This window comes from Bombina bombina, chromosome 2, assembly GCF_027579735.1.
Source record: "Bombina bombina isolate aBomBom1 chromosome 2, aBomBom1.pri, whole genome shotgun sequence".
NCBI classification, from domain to species: Eukaryota; Metazoa; Chordata; class Amphibia; order Anura; family Bombinatoridae; genus Bombina; species Bombina bombina.
In genome coordinates this window covers 1079734890-1079757590 of record NC_069500.1, presented here as the reverse complement: position 1 = coordinate 1079757590, position 22701 = coordinate 1079734890, and the positions used below count along the sequence as shown (strand labels likewise).

The 22701-nt window shown below is 38.1% G+C and overlaps 1 protein-coding gene across 2 annotated transcripts in view; it reads right to left on the bottom strand.

The window, feature by feature from the left end:
- Positions 1-22701, bottom strand: part of HHIP (hedgehog interacting protein) — a 236651-nt gene that overhangs the window by 26668 nt on the left and 187282 nt on the right. For both annotated transcript variants that reach the window (XM_053703703.1, XM_053703702.1), the window contains exon 12: positions 119-267. In XM_053703703.1, the coding sequence (XP_053559678.1) occupies positions 119-267 (149 nt within the window). The remainder of the gene's footprint in view (positions 1-118; positions 268-22701) is intronic.

The window sequence follows — 22701 nt, the reverse complement described above, 5'->3', positions numbered from 1 at the left end:
AGGTCTGGGAATAGTTACTCATGTATGGTAATGACAAAAAATTAATGGATAAAAACAACTGTCACAGATGAGGATTTGTCTTTGCAGACTTGGGCAAAGTACTGAAGGGATTACTAACCAAATCTGCAGAACTCTCCTTCCCATCCTTGATTACAACAGCATTTTCCTGTGGGGGTACAGTGCCCATTTCTACAATGTCGCGAGCACTCTGAGGACAAAGGCTGTGCAGGCAGTGCAGGTCGCCTACATTCTTCAGGCACTAATGGTCTGCATAAAAGCACAGACAATACTTTTACAAATGCAAATCTTTTCAACACAATTAAGACATTTTTTGATTAATCTGGTCTATATAATTTATACTAACAATTTTATATTTACACTTTCATAGACATTGATTGAAAGCTGTATGATATTTTTTACTGACAAAAGTGTAGCATTCTATGACTGAAGCTAATGTGATCTCTGTAACAGTGACATTATAATGCACAAATGAGGTAATGTCCCAGTTAGCAGCAGAAAGCATTGCAGCTCTTGAGCAGGAGACTGTTGGTGATTGGCAGGTTGTAATGACTGCTTTATGCTCAGAAGCTGCAATGCTGGTCGCTCCCCAAGCAGGACTTCAACTAAATGTTTAAGGTCTTAGGGGGTTCAAAACTTATCTAGGGTCAGTAATGCAATATGACTTGCTCTGACATTTTTTTTTACATTATGTAATTTTTGCTTCACAAGTTCATTAAGGTTTAAAATGAGAGAAAGCACATTGCATTGTTCAGTATATTAGAGAAAAAAAAATAATCAAGGCAATTTATCTGTTTCTGACTCAAACTGCATTATAATGTTAATTAACTGTACATCTACTATTCAGTATTGGACAATTAGAAGCAATGCTGACCAATGAAACATAAAACTATGTATTAAATAGATTTTAATTATGTGAAAAAAATATCAAAAATCTTTAAAGGCTTTATCATATGAAAATACGTAATGTTAAACTTTATAAAAATTCACTTATTGCAATAAAGATGTAAATGTATTGGGATTAAAAAGCTCAAATTATCTAAGTGTTAAGACAGAATAACTATATCTAACAAATTTTATGTAAACAAAAAAATTAAAAGAAAAAATAAACAAGGTTCCTAGACTAGAGTATAAAACATATTAAAAGACAACCATCTTTAACTATAAATAGTTCTATTTTTCTAGCATTTTTTCCCATATACAGTATGTCCTGTTCTTAACTAGTTGTTGTGAAATTATAGTGGAGAAAGTAGTGCCAAACACATCATGTCCTTTGGCCATTATAGAGAAACATACGGCTAGATTACAAGTTTTGCGTTAAGCTGAAAAAGCAGCGTTAACAGGTCCTAACGTAGTTATGAGTTTTACACTACAATGCCGTAGCATAAAACTCATAATTAATGTGCTAAAAAGTACACTAACACCCATAAACTTCCTATTAACCCCTAAACCGAGGCCCTCCCACATCGCAAACACTATAATACATTTTTTAACCCCTAATCTGCCGCTCCGGACATCGCCGCCACTAGAATAAACATATTAACCCCTAAACCGCCGTACTCGCAAACACTAGTTAAATATTATTAACCCCTAACCTGCTGCCCCTAACATCACTGCTACCTACATTATTCTTATTAACCCCTAATCTGCCGCTCCGGACACCGCCGCCACCTACATTATACTTATTAACCCCTAATCTGCTGCCCCCAACATCGCCGACACCTACATTATATTTATTAACCCCCTAATCTGCCGCCCCCAATGTCGCCGCAACCTACCTACACTTATTAACCCCTAATCTGCCGCCCCCAACGTCGCCGCCACTATATTAAATTTATTAACCCCTAAACCTAAGTCTAACCCTAACACCCCGTAACTTAAATATAATTTAAATAAATCTAAATAAAATTACTATAATTAACTAAATTATTCCTATTTAAAACTAAACACTTACCTATAAAATAAACCCTAAGCTAGCTACAATATAACTAATAGTTACATTGTAGCTATCTTAGGGTTTATTTTTATTTTACAGGCAAGTTTGTATTTATTTTAACTAGGTAGAATAGTTATTAAATAGTTATTAACTATTTAATAACTACCTAGCTAAAATAAATACAAATTGACCTGTAAAATAAAACCTAACCTAAGTTACACTAACACCTAACACTACACTACAATTAAATAATAGTTATATTGTAGCTAGCTTAGGGTTTATTATAGGTAAGTATTTAGTTTTAAATAGAAATTATTTAAGTAATAATATTAATATTTATTTAGATTTATTGTAATTATATTTAAGTTAGGGGGTGTTAGGGTAAGGGTTAGACTTAGGTTTAGGGGTTAATACATTTAGTATAGTGGTGGCGACGTTGGAGGTGGCAGATTAGGGGTTAATAAATGTAGGTAGGTTGCGGTGATGTTAGGGACGGCAGATTAGGGGTTAATAATATTTAAATAGTGTTTGTGAGGCGGAAGTGCGGCAGTTTAGGGGTTAATATTTTTATTATAGTGGCGGCGACATTGGGGGCGGCAGATTAGGGGTTAATAAGTGTAGGTAGGTTGCGGCGACATTGGGGGAGGGAGATTAGAGGTTAATAAATATAATGTAGGTGTTGGCGATGTTGGGGGCAGCAGATTAGGGGATAATAAGTATAATGTAGGTGGCGGCGATGTCCAGAGCGGTAGATTAGGGGTTAATAAATATAATATAGGTGGCAACAATGTTGGGGGCAGCAGATTAGGGGTTAATAAGTGTAAGATTAGGGTTGTTTAGACTCAGGGTTCATGTTAGCGTGTTAGGTGTAGACATAATTTTTATTTCCCCATAGGAATCAATGGGGCTGCATTACTGAGCTTAACGCTGCTTTTTTACAGGTGTTAGACTTTTTCTCCGCCGGCTCTCCCTGTTGATTCCTATGGGGAAATCGTGCACGAGCACGTACGACCAGCTCACCTCTGACTTAAGCAGCGCTGGTATTGGAGTGCGGTATGGAGCACAATTTTGCTCAACGCTCACTTCTTGCCTTTTAACGCCGGGTTTGTAAAAACCTGTAATACCAGCGCTGTAGGAAAGTGAGCGGTGAGAAAAAAACTGCTCGTTAGCACCGCATAGCTCCTAACGCAAAACTCGTAATCTGGCCGATAGTTTTTCCAGCGTGAATAGTTTAGCTACACTACTGTCTACATTGAAACAGTGTTGCTCATACAGTATATTGGTGCTTTATTATTATTTTTATTATTATATAAGTAATGTAAGTGGTTCCAAGTTTACAAAAGATCTCCCTTACTATAAGTTATAATTAGAAATCAAAAGGTCCCATTGTCTAACTGTAAAGAAAAATATAGGATGTTTTCCAACCTTTAGGAAATGGAGAAAGTAGGAGTATATAATAGCTACAACATATTCAAATTAAATTGCCTTGAGCTCCACAGAATGGGTGGACCTAAGCAGGTATCTGAAAGATAATGCATTAAAGGGATATGAAACCCAAACATTTTATATCATGATTCAAATGGAGCATGCAATTTTAAACAATTTACTTCTATTATCAATTTTTCTTTGTTCTCTTGGTATCTTTTGTTGAAATGCAGGTATGTATGCTTAGGAGCCAGCCCATTTCTGGAGCACTAGATGGTAGCACTATTTCCTGCCATATACTGCTCCAAATGTCTACTCAGCTACCTCTTCAACACAGAATTTCATGGGAACGAAGCAAATTTGATAATAGAAGTAAAATGAAAACTCTTTAAAATGGTCTGCTCTGTCTGAATAAAAAAAAGAACATGTTTGACTTTCATATCCCTTTAAGATGTGAAATCCTAGTCTACAACCAGAATAATATTGTAATAAAAATATTAAAACAAAGGGGAAATTGCATCTGCTGCCAAACAAAAATGAAAACCACAACCAAAACAAGACAATAAAGGCTCATCAGATATGTTTTATGCTGCTATTGCTCTAAAATGTTAACTTATTTATTGGGGGCAGTGTAGCACCATCCTGAAGAAGAGTATGGGAAGGTGGAATAGTTGTTTATTCATGTATCTATCTAGATACACAAACCAGTATATGTAACATTCTGTCTCTCTGTGTGTATATCTGACAACTTCTATAGATCATGCTGTGTTAAGGTGTTATACATGCTTGTTTCTCAACCTGTGGTATATGAACCCTGCGGATACCTGGAGCTTTGCTAAGGGCTACTACAGCACTTGCCATTTCATTATTTTATGCCCTGAATTGCAGCTAAGATAACATTTTAATGTGTCACAGAAATCAGTGTTTCTTAGTTCTACCCTAAAGCTCACCTCCAAGACCTGATTCTAATTCCCTGCCTGAGCTGGTCAGCTGCTCTCTCACTGTGACTGACTCACCTGTACTCAGTTAGGCAAATCCTGGCCGGTTAGTGACATTTGAGGACATAAATGCTGATGTAAAGGGTGTAACAGGGAAAGTGCCAGGTAAAGTGTATAGCACTGTGAAAAGGTGTCACAGATATATGTGTCAGATATAGGACCACTGGGAAAATTACAAAAAAAATATACCATGACAAAATGTGCCAGGTAAAGTGTTCTTTACCCAAGTCTGCTACGATGAAATCAGCCTGAAAAACGGTGTATGTGATGAAGATAGACGCAGAAGTGTGGTAACGAATACAACTTCACTTGTCATATGTTTTTTTTTTTTTCTAATGTAAGTGACATGATATTAAAGAACTATGGGCCAGATTACAAGTGGCATGCTAATTTTTCATGCTTGAGCGGTAAGTGCCCCCAAGTTTAAAAATTATTGAGATCGGGTTAGCGCTGGTATTACAAGTTGAAAGTAAAAAGTTTGTATGCATATTCTGACTGTGCTAGCTCACTCTCCCCATAGACTTATATGGTGAGCACTAAAGAAAGCCTTTTCCATTTATCGCTCACGTGCCAGCCTTACCCTGCACTAGATTAACTGAGCTGAAGCTCAAAGAAGGTGCATTTAAATTCCTATGTTCTTTGCTAGAAGAAAACGTTCTTTTTATTTTTATATATAATATTTTTTTGTAAAATATATATCTATATAAAGAGAGAGAGAGAGAGACTCTTTTACACACAAATATATACAGTAAATATATATATACAGTACATTGGAGCCCTTTCCATTCAAACACATTGACATATGCGATACCCCTTTTTAACACTTTTTAAACCTTTTAATCGATATTAAAATAATATTTTTTTTTTTTATTTTTTTTTCAAAAAAGCTTTATTGAGTGAACATATATAGAACATTACAGTCGGTTCAGTGTGCATGTACATAACATGAGATAACAAGTCAAAGATGTTATTACATATTCCAGTTTAACATGTTCTGCATTAACAATTTGTTTGTTCACTGTGGGATATATCCTACATATTTAACACCTTGTCTAAGCATATGTTGATTCAATCAAAAAGTTTCAATGTAGGAGCATTTGCTTGTATTTAAGATAGTAGTGGTTCTGTTTTATACTCATCTATTACACCAAGTATCGATCAGATAAGCATCTTTCTTTCAGTGCTCCATTACCACAGTTTATCTCAATAAGCTATTTTAAGGGGGGGAAAAGAAGAAAAAAGAGAGGGGTAAAATGTGAAGTCAAGAAGGGGAAAGAAAAAAAAAAAAAAAAAAAAAAAAAAAAAAAGGCTTTGGGGGCTTCATGACTCAGTTATTCTGTTGTTAATACCTAGACCTCTTCGGCAGGCAACCTGACCCTACACAGTTTTGCCTTCCCAAATTAGCGTCATGTACTCATGGGTCTCCATCTTCCCAGCTTTCAAGTAATGAAATTTCTCAAGTCCTAGCAGATCCCACACCCCAGCCCTCCACTCTCCTAAACTTGGTATGTGCAATGATTTCCAATGCTTCGGGATGAGACCTTTCGCACAATTTAGCAACAGGAGGAACAGATGGCGCTTCGCCTCCATTGCAATTTTAGGCATGTCATGATATATAAGATAGCTTGGATTAGGGGGCAATATGATGTTTAAAAGTCTACTGCTCTCACGAAGCACAACTTCCCAAAAGGGCTTTATCAGTGGACAATGCCACCATATGTGTAGCAGCGTACCCTCCATTCCACAGCCCCTCCAGCACTCCCCATTTGTATGCGGGTATATTTTCCTCAATCTTTGCGGAGTCAAATACCACCTGCTTAGGAATTTGTAATGCATTTCTTGAAGCCTTGCTGAGACCGAGGCCTTTTTTGCTTTACTAAAGATAGTCAGCCAGGATTTTGCATCCATCTCCAAATTGAGCTCTCTTTGCCAAGCAGCCGCATAGGAAGGGACCGCCGCTCCACTCCCCTCCAATAATAATCGATAGAGGAGCGAGATTAGATGTTGTGGAGTGTTTGCCGCAGTGCAAAGCGTCTCAAATGTCGTTCTCTGTCTAGTAAAAGAATCCCTATCCCGGGAGTTGTTGAAGTAATGAGTTAACTGTGCTACTCGATACCAAGAAGAGAACAAATCTCTATTCCACTCAACCAGAGCTTCTTGTGTTTTAAGCTTAGCCTGACTAGTGGTATTATATATAGCCGCCTCTGCTAGTGTGTAAGAGGAACCCGAGACATGTCTCCTGTTTTCCAGCCCATTTTCAGGATTTTCTCGTACTGGGGTGACCGGTGAGGCAGAGGTAGAGAGATGACTCTCCACCCTGACTAGCCTATCCCAACATGCAAAGACATCTTCTATCAAAGGGTAACGGGAGATACAGCTGGGGCGGTGTTCAGGTTTCATCCAAGCGAGTGCTCCAACATTACCCCTACCAAGGATTTCCCTGTCAAGTCCAATCCACGCCTTATGTACTGAGTTTTGGCTCCACTCTACAATGCGTTGAAGGCTTATTGCTTTACAATATTCCCTCAGAAGCGGAACACCAGCTCCGCCTCTGTCTCTAGGAAGATACATTGTTCTTTTGCTGATTCTGGGTCTCATTCCATTCCAAATATAAGACTCAATCTCTGATTGAATCTGTTGCACTATGTGTCCAGCTGCTGATAGAGGAATGGTTTGCATAACATAGAGCACTCTAGGCAAAATATTCATTTTTGCAACATGGATTCTTCCCATCCATGAGATGGTCTTATTTTTCCATGTTACAAGATCTCTTGTGATGTCATCTCTAATGCGTTTGTAGTTCAGATCTGCCATTTCTTTTACCGAGGGGGTCAGTATAATGCCTAAATACTTTATGTGCTTCAAGGCTATTTTGAGGGGACAGTGATGTCTCTGATTTTCGAACGTGGCTGGAGGTATGGTAACATTCAATATTTCGGACTTAGAAGGGTTGAGCAGAAAGTCTGAGACTCGTCCAAAGGCTGCAAATTCCTCCAGCGAGGCCTTCAGCGAGGAAGCACTATCTGCAAGTGTTTTTTTTTTTTTTTTTTAAAACTTTTATTTATACCACATGAGAGAGAAGTAGGCACAAAAAATGAAAAAACAATAACAGCATTGAAATGCAGTACATACAAAGAAAGTAAGTACATCACAACCCATACAGGGCTTAGGCCCCTTCATCATATAAAGAAGTTCCTTTAAGTGTGGTTCAATAGCCCTGCATCAGGGCGTCTTAAAAGTCAAAGTTCATGCCTCCTCTCCTCACCTTTTTCCTCTTTTCCTTTAAATATTTTCAATAAACAACAACAATAAACAAGAAAAAGAAAACAAAATCAAACAAAATCAAACAATCAAAGAAATAAATAAGAAAATAAAGGGAGAGGGGGGGGGAGTGCCACCAGAGGCTGTGGCATCCCTTACTTACCCGGAGCTCCCCTGGACCGCCAGCCGTATCTTGGTGTACTGAGGTAGTAGGTATGAGGGGCAGATTATGTTGGAATGTACCTGTCTATCGTGCGGTTATGTTAGAAAAACACCACTTCCCCCTAAGGTTTTCCTTCAAGATGAAATCACTGCTTCTAAACGGGTATAGGACACGCTCCCTGACAGCATCTGGTAGGTGTAGTAGATATGGTTCCCATTTCTTTATATACTTAGCTATCCTTTGTTCGACGTTTCCCCTAACATCCGCTTGTTCTATGAGCATCTGGGTGTGTATCTTGGTAAGTAGCTTTTGGAAGGGTGGAGAAAGGTTTTCTGCCCAGTGTTGTAAGATCATTTGCTTTGCAGTCAAGATAGATATAGAGACAAAAGTGTCATAGGGGCTGGCAGCGTGTTCTGGGAGCAGAAACAGAACTCTTTGTGCCGAAAGATGGACTCGAGTTTTGGTGACTTTAGAGAGCCAGTAGGTTAGTTTACCCCAGAACCACTGTAGCTTAGGGCAGTCCCAGAATAGGTGAATCCAGTCAGGATTCGCATGGTTACACTTAACACATACATCTTGTGCTCCTGGGATCCATTTGGCCCTGAGAGCTGGAGTAATGTAGGCTTGTTGCAAAATTTTGGTATGTGTCTCTCTTAGGTTTGCTGATAAGGTAATAGATCTAACTTTTGTTAAACTGTTTAGGAGCCCTTCATCATCAATCTGTATGTTTCTACATCTGGACCATTTTGATGCTAGTTTTTGGGTGGTAAGGGTGTCAAAGTGTCTTAATACTAGGTTATATGTGTTTGCCAGCCCGTAAGAACCCTGTTTAGCCAGTGAGCATAGTGCAGTCAGGTTATTGTTTTCTGTGTGTAGGAGACCATCAGTTTTTAATTGCGTGACATAGTGCCTGCACTGTAAGTATGCAAATCTATGTGTGTTTGGGAGCGAGTATGTATTTTTTAGATCTTGAAAGGAGTGGATCGTAAGAGTAAGGGGGTTAAATAATTGCCCGATTTTGGTAAGACCCTTTTCCTGCCACATCCGAAACACTTCAGTAGTGTAACCAGGCAAGAAGGAGAGATTGCCCTGAATTGGGAGGAATTTGCTAGCAGTAAATTGTATACCCCATAACTTGCCCAGCTTGGCCCATACTCTCAATGGGTCTCTAAATAAAATATGTTGTTGGATTTTTAAGGGTAAAGAGTTAGGCCTGGCGTGTGGCAGGAAGGCTAGGTGCATTGGGTATGTTATGCTAGACTCTAAGGTAGGGGTCGTAAATTGTCCATTCCCTGTCAGCCAGTCTAGTACTACTTTAGTGAGGGTCGCCCAATTATACCAGGCAATGTTTGGAAGGCGTAGTCCTCCCTTCTCATATGGCATGGCTAAGGTCAATCTATTTATTCTTTGTTTCTTACCTTGCCAGATGAATTGACCTAGTGCAGATTGAAGTGTTTTAGTGTCTTTATGAGTTAGCAATAAGGGTAGCATTTGTAGGGGGTAGAGTATCTTGGGTAGAGCTATCATTTTAAAAAGGTGTATTCTGCCAGTCAATGACAGTGGAAGTCCGCTCCATCCCTGCAGTGAGTCTCTAACAGTCTGAATCATCTTACCTATGTTTAGGGGGTATAGTTTGGAGGGGTCGACGTGTACTTGTATACCCAGGTATTTAAACGTGCCCTCTGTCACTTTGAGTCCACTGTTTAGTAGTATGTTATGTGTAGTGTTTTTAAGCCAAGTTAGCTCTGATTTATCCCTATTAATTTTATAACCGGAGAATGATCCGAAGCCGTCAATAATTTCAATAAGTTTGGGTATATTGACCTCTGGGTTGCCTATAAACAAGAGGAGATCGTCAGCGTAAAGCGAAAGATTTGAATTCTGAAAGAAAAAAGCGCAAAGAGAGACTCAAGTGCAATAAATAACACAGACGCTGCTGCTCTTAAAAAAATGCACTTACAATGTTTATTAATAATAAAGCAGGTATAAAACAGTTTTCTCCTTCAAGGTAATTAATCCAAATACTCAGCTGCTCCGGTCTGTTTTCACAGCCTTACAATGTCCGCTCCCTTCTGATGTCCACCGGAACTTTCAGTGTAGGGGAAATCCTTGTTGATGGGGCTACGGTAGCCCTGAGAGTCCAAAAAGCAGAGTGTTCTATTCTTAGAACTACGGCTCCTCTGCAGATCCAAAATTCAGTCCTGTGGTACCTCTACGCGTTTCTTCTGCTATCGTGCAGACTTTCTCAAGAGGATGAAGAGTCTAATGCTGAGTGGATTCAATATCCATCCCAATAAAAACCCTCATAGTAAATCCTATTGGTTGAAATTTCCTCTGTGTAATATGGGTAAGAAATGCTCACTGGGTCCTAGAGACCAAGTTATAAAATGCTACGTTCCTTTTGCACATAACAAATAATGTGTACAGTTAATTACAACACATCTATAGTTAATAAAAGCAAAAGACAAGGGACAATTATTTTGCACAAAAAATTATAACAATAATACAAAACTCCTACCACTAGGTAAAATTTAATAAAGCAAAAAATATATTAAAAGTTGATACAACGTGTGTTAATGCATATACTAAAAATCCCTGCAAACTAAACAATATTCATCTATGTATACTTAATATCTACACATCCAAAATTAGTATATGTTGCAATCCCAAAAAACAAATAATTAACCCAACAAATGTAACAACAATACTCTGATCCTACAACTAGGTTTAATTCGATGAAGCAAATATAATTAAAAATTAAAACAAGATATATTTATGCGCATATCCTTGCAGCTTAAGCAAGATTCATCTCTATATATGATGAGCATTCACAATCTGGAAAACACATTTTTATTCTCTATGTATATATATGTGTATACCTTACCTACTAAAAAGGAGTGATTTAATCCTAAGTATCCAAGTTGATCTGGAGTATAGAGGGATGGATCTACAAAAATGTGTTTAGAAAATTTGATAGTATGTACACTGTCATCTCTATTCAGGTATCATCCAATTAATTCTATACAATTATTAAAGGTTGTTTAAAATTTATTTAAAAGTTGTTTAAAATGGAAGGGAAAAGAATGAATAGAGATGACAGTGTACATACTATCAAATTTTCTAAACACATTTTTGTAGATCCATCCCTCTATACTCCAGATCAACTTGGATACTTAGGATTAAATCACTCCTTTTTAGTAGGTAAGGTATACACATATATATACATAGAGAATAAAAATGTGTTTTCCAGATTGTGAATGCTCATCATATATAGAGATGAATCTTGCTTAAGCTGCAAGGATATGCGCATAAATATATCTTGTTTTAATTTTTAATTATATTTGCTTCATCGAATTAAACCTAGTTGTAGGATCAGAGTATTGTTGTTACATTTGTTGGGTTAATTATTTGTTTTTTGGGATTGCAACATATACTAATTTTGGATGTGTAGATATTAAGTATACATAGATGAATATTGTTTAGTTTGCAGGGATTTTTAGTATATGCATTAACACACGTTGTATCAACTTTTAATATATTTTTTGCTTTATTAAATTTTACCTAGTGGTAGGAGTTTTGTATTATTGTTATAATTTTTTGTGCAAAATAATTGTCCCTTGTCTTTTGCTTTTATTAACTATAGATGTGTTGTAATTAACTGTACACATTATTTGTTATGTGCAAAAGGAACGTAGCATTTTATAACTTGGTCTCTAGGACCCAGTGAGCATTTCTTACCCATATTACACAGAGGAAATTTCAACCAATAGGATTTACTATGAGGGTTTTTATTGGGATGGATATTGAATCCACTCAGCATTAGACTCTTCATCCTCTTGAGAAAGTCTGCACGATAGCAGAAGAAACGCGTAGAGGTACCACAGGACTGAATTTTGGATCTGCAGAGGAGCCGTAGTTCTAAGAATAGAACACTCTGCTTTTTGGACTCTCAGGGCTACCGTAGCCCCATCAACAAGGATTTCCCCTACACTGAAAGTTCCGGTGGACATCAGAAGGGAGCGGACATTGTAAGGCTGTGAAAACAGACCGGAGCAGCTGAGTATTTGGATTAATTACCTTGAAGGAGAAAACTGTTTTATACCTGCTTTATTATTAATAAACATTGTAAGTGCATTTTTTTAAGAGCAGCAGCGTCTGTGTTATTTATTGCACTTGAGTCTCTCTTTGCGCTTTTTTCTTTCAGAATTCAAGTTTTTTGCCCTACTTCATTTGGTGTGAAGGATCCATTTGGTTAACAAGCAGCAGAGGACTCTAGTGGTTTATGGACTGACATTTCTTTGGAAAGTGGTAAAACGTTTTTGTTATTCCATTTGTTCTATTTTTAATTTTTATAGTCTTTTAAATATCATATAATTGTATACAGGTTTTTATCTATTTTTTAGAAATTATACATGTGGTTGTAAGAATTGACATTAGTGTTTTTATTATATTTAAAGAGGGTGTTAGCGCCACTGTCATTTATTTTCTGTGTGTGTTATTTTTTGAATCTTTTTATAAATAGGCAGCATGACTACCCTGATAGATAATGTTGAAACCCCAGAGACCTTTGGGGATTATAGTGCTAGGAATAATAGAAAACGGGATTTAGATCTTACTAATGACATTCCAAATTCCATTAACAATAATACAGAATCACCTGATATGCTTTTTAAAAAATTAGAGAAGTTATTACAACAAGATACCCGTGAATGGCAGGATTTAATACTGCTAGACAACTATGTACTTCATAATGTTGTTCCAAGGGGCCTCCGCATTTTTAAATATCCTGCATTTGATTTGGAGGATGTGGAATATACTAGTGAGTGGGAGGAGGCTCTACAGGAATGTTCTCTCAAACTAATTAAGGTACTCATTAAGTATAGAGAGTTCAAGCTGAATAGGATTAAGAAGGATCTAGATGAGATACTTCCCAAAATACAGGTTTTTAAAACTGAAGAGAAATGGGTGACTAGGAATAACAGTATCCAAAATAGAATCAAACAATTGGAAATAGATCTTAAGAGGAGTAAACAACAAAAGTTAACTAGGGATATACAAGATTTTAAGGAGGACAAGGTTTATAATTTTAAAAAGAAGACAGAGAATATGCGCTTGATAAATAGAGGTAAAAACCCACAGGGAAACGATTTTAGAAGAGGAGGGAATACTCAAATAGGTACTTATTATCATAATGCTGAGGAAAAACTTGAAGGAGGTATGAATAGAAATGAAGTGGGTTTTAGTAATAATAATAGGGTGGCTCCACAAACTAATAGAGTACATATGGATAATTACAACCATAATAGGAATGGGAACTATAGGAGACCCTATAATGATAACACTAACAGGCAGTTTTGGATGGATAAACATTATGAATATCCTAATAAAAACCGTAATTACTATGGTAACAATGAGCAATGGAAGGGAAGGAGAGAGGAAAGAGATGGCCCATCTAATTCTAATAGGAGGGACAATTCCAGAGAAAATTCAAATGGTCTTAATATCAATACATCAAATAGATTTGAAGTGCTTAATCAGCATCAGAATGAATCAAGTTGGCCTGTTTTGGGGGCTCGCCCTAAATCAGATTATCAAGATTATAACCATAGATCAGAGAATAATGAATGGAGAAATAATCAAAGACAAGAGGGAAATACCAATCATCAGAATCATTTTTTAGGGAAAACACCATTACCCCACAACCAACGATTAGAACCAGAACCGAGGTACACACAACAAGGAGCGTGGGAAACCAGACAAAGACAAAACAAAAGAGGTTTAGAACAAGGAGAGGAAAGAGAGGAGGGGTCAGAGTTACAACAACCAAACAGAAGGCAGAGGCGAGAAGAAGACAGGAATTAGACATCTTTAACTTGGCTAATATAGAGTTAGATGCCAATGATATTAAACTTTTAAATAAAGGTCTCAACTTTTCACCCAAAACACTACCGAATGATTTTGAAGTTTTCATCGACATTCAGAAATTTGTTAGAAAGCTAGTCTTAAAAAGATTTTATGCCAAAAAAGAATGCAATTTAAAATCAGCGGTTAATAAAGATCACTTGGAAGGGAAAGATATAGAAACTTTAACCATTCTAAAATCCCTAGAAGATATGGGTGTTGATAGCCAGGATGTTAATGAGAGTATCGATACAATAGAGGAATTGTTTAATATTTCCATATATGAGGAAGAATCTAAGATTCACCATAGTAATTTGAAAAGACCTTCCACATTTTATCCAGTTGGAACACAGGGGGACCAAATTCCAGTCTTCACAAAGATGGTTATGGACGAGGTTTTTAATCTATTCCACAAGAAAAGAAAGAATTTAGTTAATAAGTATAATGACAATTTAACCTCCCAGGAGAGAAACTCTCTTAAGAAATTGATGGACAATAAAGATATCATTTTTAGGGCAGCAGATAAGGGGGGTGGGATTGTTATACAGAAGAGGGAAGACTATTTAGCAGAAGCTTATAATCTATTAAAAGATATAGACACATACCAAGTTATCAATGGGAATCCCACGAAACAATACCAAAATAAGCTTAATAAAATATTAGTGCTAGCAAAAACAGAAGGAGTCCTTGATAATGATGAGTTTAGATACTTACAGGAAAATGAACCTAGGATCCCCATATTCTACCACCTGCCAAAGGTGCATAAAGATATACATAAGCCACCTGGGAGACCTATAATCTCAGGGATTGATTCCCTGAGCGATAAAGTTTCTAAATATATTGATTTTTATCTACAACCAATAGTCAAGAATACTAAATCATATATCAAGGACACCACACAAACCATCAATATATTTGAAGGTTTAAACTGGAAAGAAAATTATTGTTGGGTAACGTGCGATGTGTCTGCGCTTTATACCTCTATCCCCCATGAGAAAGGATTGAAGGCCCTTGAAATGGAACTGTTGAATTGGAAATTTTCAGCAGAGCAATTAAACTTTATCCTAGATTGCACGAGATTTATCTTAGAGCACAATTATTTTATTTTTGAAAATGTGTTCTATAAACAGGTCAAAGGAACAGCGATGGGGACTACATTTGCCCCATCGTATGCTAATATTTATATGCACAGATTTGAAATTGAGAAGGTTTGGAACAATAATCCGTTTATAAACAACATTATAAAATATTATCGTTACATAGATGACGTAATCATCCTCTGGGAGGGTGACGAATCATTGATTAATAGCTTTTTAACACATATGAACAATAATGATTTTAACTTAAATTTTACAGGTAAACATTCACGAACAAGAATTGAATTTTTAGACCTTTGGTTATATGTAGATGCCAACTTAAAAACAGCGGTGAGTAATTTTAGTAAACCTACTGATAGAAATAGTTACATAGACAATGGAAGTGCCCACCTTAAGAGGTGGAAAGACAATGTGCCTTATGGGCAGTTCTTAAGACTCAGACGTAACTGTACAGATATAGAGATGTTTAAAAAAGAGGCTGAACATATGAGTACTAAGTTCATAGAAAAGGGCTATAACAGAAATACAATAGAACAAGCATATAATAGGGCACAAGAAACTGATAGAGACTCTATTTTAAAACCTAAAAAGGATAAATCAACTCAAGATAATAAGGATACTTTAAGGTTTATTACTACTTACAACGAGGGTCATAAGATCATCAAGAATGTAATTAAAAAACATTGGGGAGTTCTTAAGACGGACCCTGTACTGGCCCCTATCTTGACAGAAGAACCTGTGTTTACTTTTAAGAAAGGGAGAAGTTTGAAAAATCTGCTAGCTCCCAGTAAATTGAGGAAGTTGGAAATAACAGAAATTGATAGGAAGAGTAATTGGCTGAGTCTAAAACCAGGCACATACAAGTGTGGAAAGAAAATTTGCAGTATGTGTAAACATATCAATAAGGATAGTCATTTTAAAGACAGCGAAGGCATTAAGTCTTTTAATATCAAGAGTAGGTGTACATGTGACACCACATATGTAGTGTACCTCCTAACTTGTGGGTGTAATAAAATTTATGTAGGGCGCACCAAAAGAAAGATAAGAAGTAGACTGACAGAACATCTATATAATATAAAAGAGAAAGTAGTTAATCACAGTGTACCATTACATTTTCTGGAACATCATGGGGGAGACTCTAGGTCTCTAAAAATTCAAGCAATTGATTGGATACCTAAGAGTTGTAGCAATAGGTTGATGAGCCTAAGAAAACAAGAAACTTTTTGGATCCAAAAGCTCAATAGTTTACATCCAAAAGGATTAAACATAGACATTGACATAGCAGCTTTTATGTAATTAATATATAAAAAAATCTGACATTTTTTAGATATTCTTAAGGTTCCTTTAATAATTCTTGTTTATATAATAATTATTTCCTCCTCTTTTCCCTTCCATTTTAAACAACTTTTAAATAAATTTTAAACAACCTTTAATAATTGTATAGAATTAATTGGATGATACCTGAATAGAGATGACAGTGTACATACTATCAAATTTTCTAAACACATTTTTGTAGATCCATCCCTCTATACTCCAGATCAACTTGGATACTTAGGATTAAATCACTCCTTTTTAGTAGGTAAGGTATACACATATATATACATAGAGAATAAAAATGTGTTTTCCAGATTGTGAATGCTCATCATATATAGAGATGAATCTTGCTTAAGCTGCAAGGATATGCGCATAAATATATCTTGTTTTAATTTTTAATTATATTTGCTTCATCGAATTAAACCTAGTTGTAGGATCAGAGTATTGTTGTTACATTTGTTGGGTTAATTATTTGTTTTTTGGGATTGCAACATATACTAATTTTGGATGTGTAGATATTAAGTATACATAGATGAATATTGTTTAGTTTGCAGGGATTTTTAGTATATGCATTAACACACGTTGTATCAACTTTTAATATATTTTTTGCTTTATTAAATTTTACCTAGTGGTAGGAGTTTTGTATTATTGTTATAATTTTTTGTGCAAAATAATTGTCCCTTGTCTTTTGCTTTTATTAACTATAGATGTGTTGTAATTAACTGTACACATTATTTGTTATGTGCAAAAGGAACGTAGCATTTTATAACTTGGTCTCTAGGACCCAGTGAGCATTTCTTACCCATATTACACAGAGGAAATTTCAACCAATAGGATTTACTATGAGGGTTTTTATTGGGATGGATATTGAATCCACTCAGCATTAGACTCTTCATCCTCTTGAGAAAGTCTGCACGATAGCAGAAGAAACGCGTAGAGGTACCACAGGACTGAATTTTGGATCTGCAGAGGAGCCGTAGTTCTAAGAATAGAACACTCTGCTTTTTGGACTCTCAGGGCTACCGTAGCCCCATCAACAAGGATTTCCCCTACACTGAAAGTTCCGGTGGACATCAGAAGGGAGCGGACATTGTAAGGCTGTGAAAACAGACCGGAGCAGCTGAGTATTTGGATTAATTACCTTGAAGGAGAAAACTGTTTTATACCTGCTTTATTATTAATAAACATTGTAAGTGCATTTTTTTAAGAGCAGCAGCGTCTGTGTTATTTATTGCACTTGAGTCTCTCTTTGCGCTTTTTTCTTTCAGAATTCAAGTTTTTTGCCCTACTTCATTTGGTGTGAAGGATCCATTTGGTTAACAAGCAGCAGAGGACTCTAGTGGTTTATGGACTGACATTTCTTTGGAAAGTGGTAAAACGTTTTTGTTATTCCATTTGTTCTATTTTTAATTTTTATAGTCTTTTAAATATCATATAATTGTATACAGGTTTTTATCTATTTTTTAGAAATTATACATGTGGTTGTAAGAATTGACATTAGTGTTTTTATTATATTTAAAGAGGGTGTTAGCGCCACTGTCATTTATTTTCTGTGTGTGTAAAGCGAAAGATGTTGTTTAATTCCGTTAATCTCTAGTCCCTCACTGTGCTGTCGAATGTAGCAAGCCAAGGGTTCTATGGCCAAGTCGAAGAGGAGGGGCGACAGGGGGCATCCCTGTCGGGTTCCCCTCTGTAGGGCAAAGGAGGGAGATAATCCACCATTGATAATCAGTGAGGCCTTGGGGGCTGAGTATAGCTTTTGGATAAGGGTAAAAAAGGCGCCCGTGACACCAAATTGTGTCATGGAGGAGTATAAATGGTCCCACTCAATTCTATCAAAAGCCTTTTCGGCGTCTAACGCCAAAAGGCAAGCATCAGGCAAGGTAGAGTCTGTGTCTGAGTGGGTATCGTACCAGTAATGAGCGGACACCGCCAATGTCTTTCTAAGATTTACTACAGATGAGCGTCCAGTAATGAATCCCGTTTGGTCTGGATGCACCAACGAGGGTAGGACAGTAGCCAGTCTGTTAGCTAGTATGGTCGTTAGTAGTTTATAGTCGCTGTTAAGCAACGAGATGGGTCTGTAGGAAGGGGTGAGTGTGGGGTCCCTGTCTGGCTTAGGGATAATACAGATATTAGCTTCAGTAAAGCGACAGTTGGGGCAAGTGTCATGCAGTAGGTATTCTGTGTATAGGGATGCTAATATGGGGCTAACCTCCTTTTCTAGAATCTTATAATACTCTGCTGGCAGCCCATCAGGGCCTGCCGCTTTGTGTAGTTTGAGTCGCTTAATCCCCCTAGAAACTTCCTGTTGGGATATTGGGGCATTTAAATTTTCTCTCTGTTCATCTGTGAGAGAGGGAACTACAAGGTCTCTCCAGAACGCAGTTTTTCTTCCCACATCTATGTTTTGTTGGGAATATAAAGTTTGATAATATTTGACAAATTCGATCAGTATCTCTTCAGTCTGTGTTGTCAGTCCCGATGCCGTCCGAATAGCAGTAATGAATGACTTAGGATTGTGGGTTTTGACTAAGTTGGCTAGCAATTTGCCCGCTTTGTTACCATGTCTGTAGAAGTGTCCTTGTCTGTAGATAGTGTGTCTATGGTCTTGTAGCTCTAAAAAGGTGTCTCTGGTTCTCTTTAGATCATAATATGTTTGTCTCGTTATATGGGAGGGTTTAGAAAGATAGTGGTTGTATGCTTCTGTTAGTCGCGTTAAGAGGTCACTGTCCGTCTGTCTGGAAAGTTTATTGGTATGCGCCACAAAGGCAGTAATATGGCCCCTCAGAACTGCCTTAGAGGCATGCCATAAGAGATCTAGGTTATCTAAATGTTGGTTATTATCTGAGAGGTAGTGCGTCCATGCCTGCGTAAGACACTGACGGAAGCCTATATTATTATACAGGTGGGAGGGGAATCTCCATGATTTTTTTGATTGGTTATGCTTTACCGGTTGCAATTTTATATGTATTGGGGCATGATCTGATATCGTGACTTGACTTATTGTGGGGGAATGAATTTGGGGCGACAAAGCAGCCGAGGTCAGGAAGAAGTCAATGCGTGATAAGGTACCATGTGACTTAGAAATGCAAGTATAGTCTCTCTGGTCTGGATTATGTATTCTCCATACGTCCGTCAGGCCTAGTGTTTCCTTGAATGTGTGCATTAGTCGGGTCTCCCTTTTATATCTGGATATGTCCTTATTGGTTGTGGCCCCTAGGGAAGGGTCCCTAAATCTATCTAGTGGGAGTGTTTGTGCTAGGTTAAAATCTCCTCCAATTATTAGAAGTGGGGTGTTGTAGGTAGCTAGTTTCGCTAGTAAGCTTGTCCAGAATGTAGGGCTATATGCATTAGGGCCGTAGACATTACACAGAATATAGGTAGTAGTTTGAATACGCATTGTTGTAATTAGGTATCTGCCTCCACTGTCAACCTCCGTATCTGTGAAGGAGATCGGTAGTCCCTTCCTAACCAGGACCGCCACTCCTCTTTTCCTACCCTCTGTTGGTGTGTAGAGAATTTGACCCACCCATCTAGATTTAAGTTTCTCATGTTCACTAGCAGACAGTCTAGTCTCCTGAATCAATGCTATGTCAGACCTAAGTGTGTTGAGGTGTTGGAGTATCATGCTCCTCTTCGCTGGGGATGTTATCCCTCCCACATTCCAAGAGGTAACCTTATAATTTATTGCCATGATGGAGTATTGATAATATGGGGCATGCTAGCCACCAAATGGGGGGCTCCATAAAGTTGTCTACTATCTGCAAGTGTTAGCAGGACATCGTCCGCATACATTGCTAGTTTATGTTCCACTCCCCCCACCACAATGCCCTGTATGACAGGATTGGCTCGTATTTTGCATGCCACAACTTCCATGACTAGCGCAAAGAGCAGAGGCGACAGAGGACACCCCTGCCTGGTTCCATTGGATATTAGAAAGGCCCTTGAAAACATGCCATTAACTCGGACTTTAGCATTGGGATTGGAATATAATGAGAATACATAACTAATAAAGCGTGGCCCAAATCCCATTTTTATCAGGGTGTGGTGCATGAAAGACCAGTTGACACGGTCAAACGCCTTCTCCGCATCCGTCGATACCAGCATCAACGGAGCGGAGTTGGCCTGGGCAAAAGATATTAATTGGATCACCTTGAGCGTATTATCCCGCGCCTCTCTTGCCGGGACAAAACCTGCTTGGTCGGTCGAGACCAATTGGGGTAGATATTTTTTAAGTCGATTGGCTATGACCTTAGCTAGAATCTTAACATCAGAGTTAAGTAGCGAGATCGGTCTATAGCTGCTTGGCTGATTCCCCGGTTTATCTGGCTTGTGGATGACCGATATGAAGGCCTCAAGCATCGAGCTCGGCAACGTGGGGTCCTCTGATAGTCTATTGAACATGCGTAACATATGGGGCATTAGAATGTCTGCAAAGGATTTATAATAACGAGTGCCAATCCCATCAGGGCCAGGGCTTTTGCCGCTCGGCAGATCTTTTATAGCCCAAAGTATCTCCTCAGCCGTAAAGGGAGAATCCAAGTGATCCGCCTCTGCTGTAGACAGTTTTGGCAGCTCAACACTCGCTAGATAATCTAGGATTGCTTGTTCAGAGGTCTGTCTGTTGCGATCCTCTCCCTGCTCCCCGGTCATGGGGTGCAAGTTGTAAAGAGATTCATAAAATCTCCCAAATGTGTTTGCAATGGATTGTCCATCTCTATGGATTTCTCCATTGCTGTTTGTCATCTCAAACACGTATGAGTTCAATCTCCTACGTGCCAAGGCTCTGGCCAGTAGCCTTCCGGCCTTATTACCTTGTTCAAAAAACTGCTGTCTCATCCTCAGTGCCTTCCTCTGCTGCTCCTCCTGGAGATGGCGCAGCAAGGCGGATCTGGCAACCTCCAGTTCCTCCTGTACTGCTTTGTCGGCTGGTGAGTCCTTGTGCGCCAATTCCTTTTGAGCAACCTGCGCCAGAAGCCTCTCATACATGTCTTTTCTATTTTTACGCAGAATTGCGTTGTGCCTAATCAATATTCCCCTGAGGACACACTTGTGTGCCTCCCAGATTGTGGAATCATTCAGGGCTTCTGTTGTGTTTAACCGAAAGTATTCCTCCAAATTTTTGCGTAATTCTTGTTTTAAGGGTTGGTGGTCCAGGAGGAATTCATCCATTCTCCAAACAAAGGGAGACACTGGAATGTTTGGCCAATCAATGGTGCATCTGACCGGGGCGTGGTCAGACCAGGTGATTGTGTTGATGCTACTGCCTGTGGTGATAGTGAGACCCGCCGAGTCTGTAAACAAGTAATCTATCCTCGTATACTTCCTATGCGGATGCGAGTAAAAGGTATAATTCCTAGCTGTAGGGTGATAAGTGCGCCAAATATCATGCAATACATGATCTTTCAAGGACTTGATGAGATGTTTGATGACCTTGTGGGGAGTGCTGGAGAGGCCATCAGATGTGTCCAATGCGGGGCTCAAAGATGCATTAAAATCACCACCCAGATATAAAATTCCCTTCTGTACTTCTAAGATTTTGAGCATGACCATTTTAAAGAAGAGATCTTGTGCTGTATTTGGGGAGTAAAGGTTGGCCAAGGTAATGGGTCTACCATACAGCGTTCCCGTCAGTATCAAATATCTGCCATTAGGGTCTCTGACTGCGTGCTCTAATTGAAAGGGTACTGATGATCGGAATAAAATGCCCACCCCGTTTTTTTTGGAAGGCCCTGATGCGAAATAGGCTACTGGGAAATGTCTATTAAACCATTTAGGTTCCCTGAGTCTGGAGAAATGCGTCTCCTGTAGTAGTATGATGTCCCCACCCATTCTATGTAGATCTCTAATGATTAATGATCGCTTCTCCGGGTTGTTGAGGCCCTTAGTATTTATGGTTAGCAGTTCAATGTGGTGTTTCCTCTCCTGGGGGTGTAGATGAGCCATATCTGCCCCAGGAGGTATGCAAGAGAGAAAAAAAAAAAAAAAAAAAAAAGGGGGTTTTTGAGAAGATATATAGAGTTAGTTGAATAAGTTAGAGTAGGGTAGTTGGATTTAAGTAGGTGAAGAAAGCTGATTAATAAAGGAGGGGGGAGGGAAGGTGTGGTGGTAGAATGTATAGAAGAATAGGGAGTGGGATGTAACCCTCCAAATGTCACAGTCGACTCTGGGGGGTAAATATACAGTTAGGAAGTCTGAAAAATAAGATCAACAAAGTTGTACAACAGGGGGTAGTAACCCCAATACTCTCATATATAGATATATTGACATATATGATTAACTTTGTGGGCGTTTGTAACTCAATAACATTTTAAATCAAACCGTTGCTAGAATTTAAACATGAACAGTAACAAAAATTTAGAACCCGAAAATTACATAATGTCCCTCCAGCAAATGGCAAAACATATATTCCTACGCCAGGATTCAACCATAATATCTGAAGTTATATCTAAGACTAATACCCTTCTTAGTTCATGCTAAAAGGTTCCACTAGTTTCTATATTCTTTATGGGAGGCTCGGAGTAACAGAAGATAAGCAACATATGAATGACTAGCGAAACTGATTGGACAGGATATTAGTTTAGT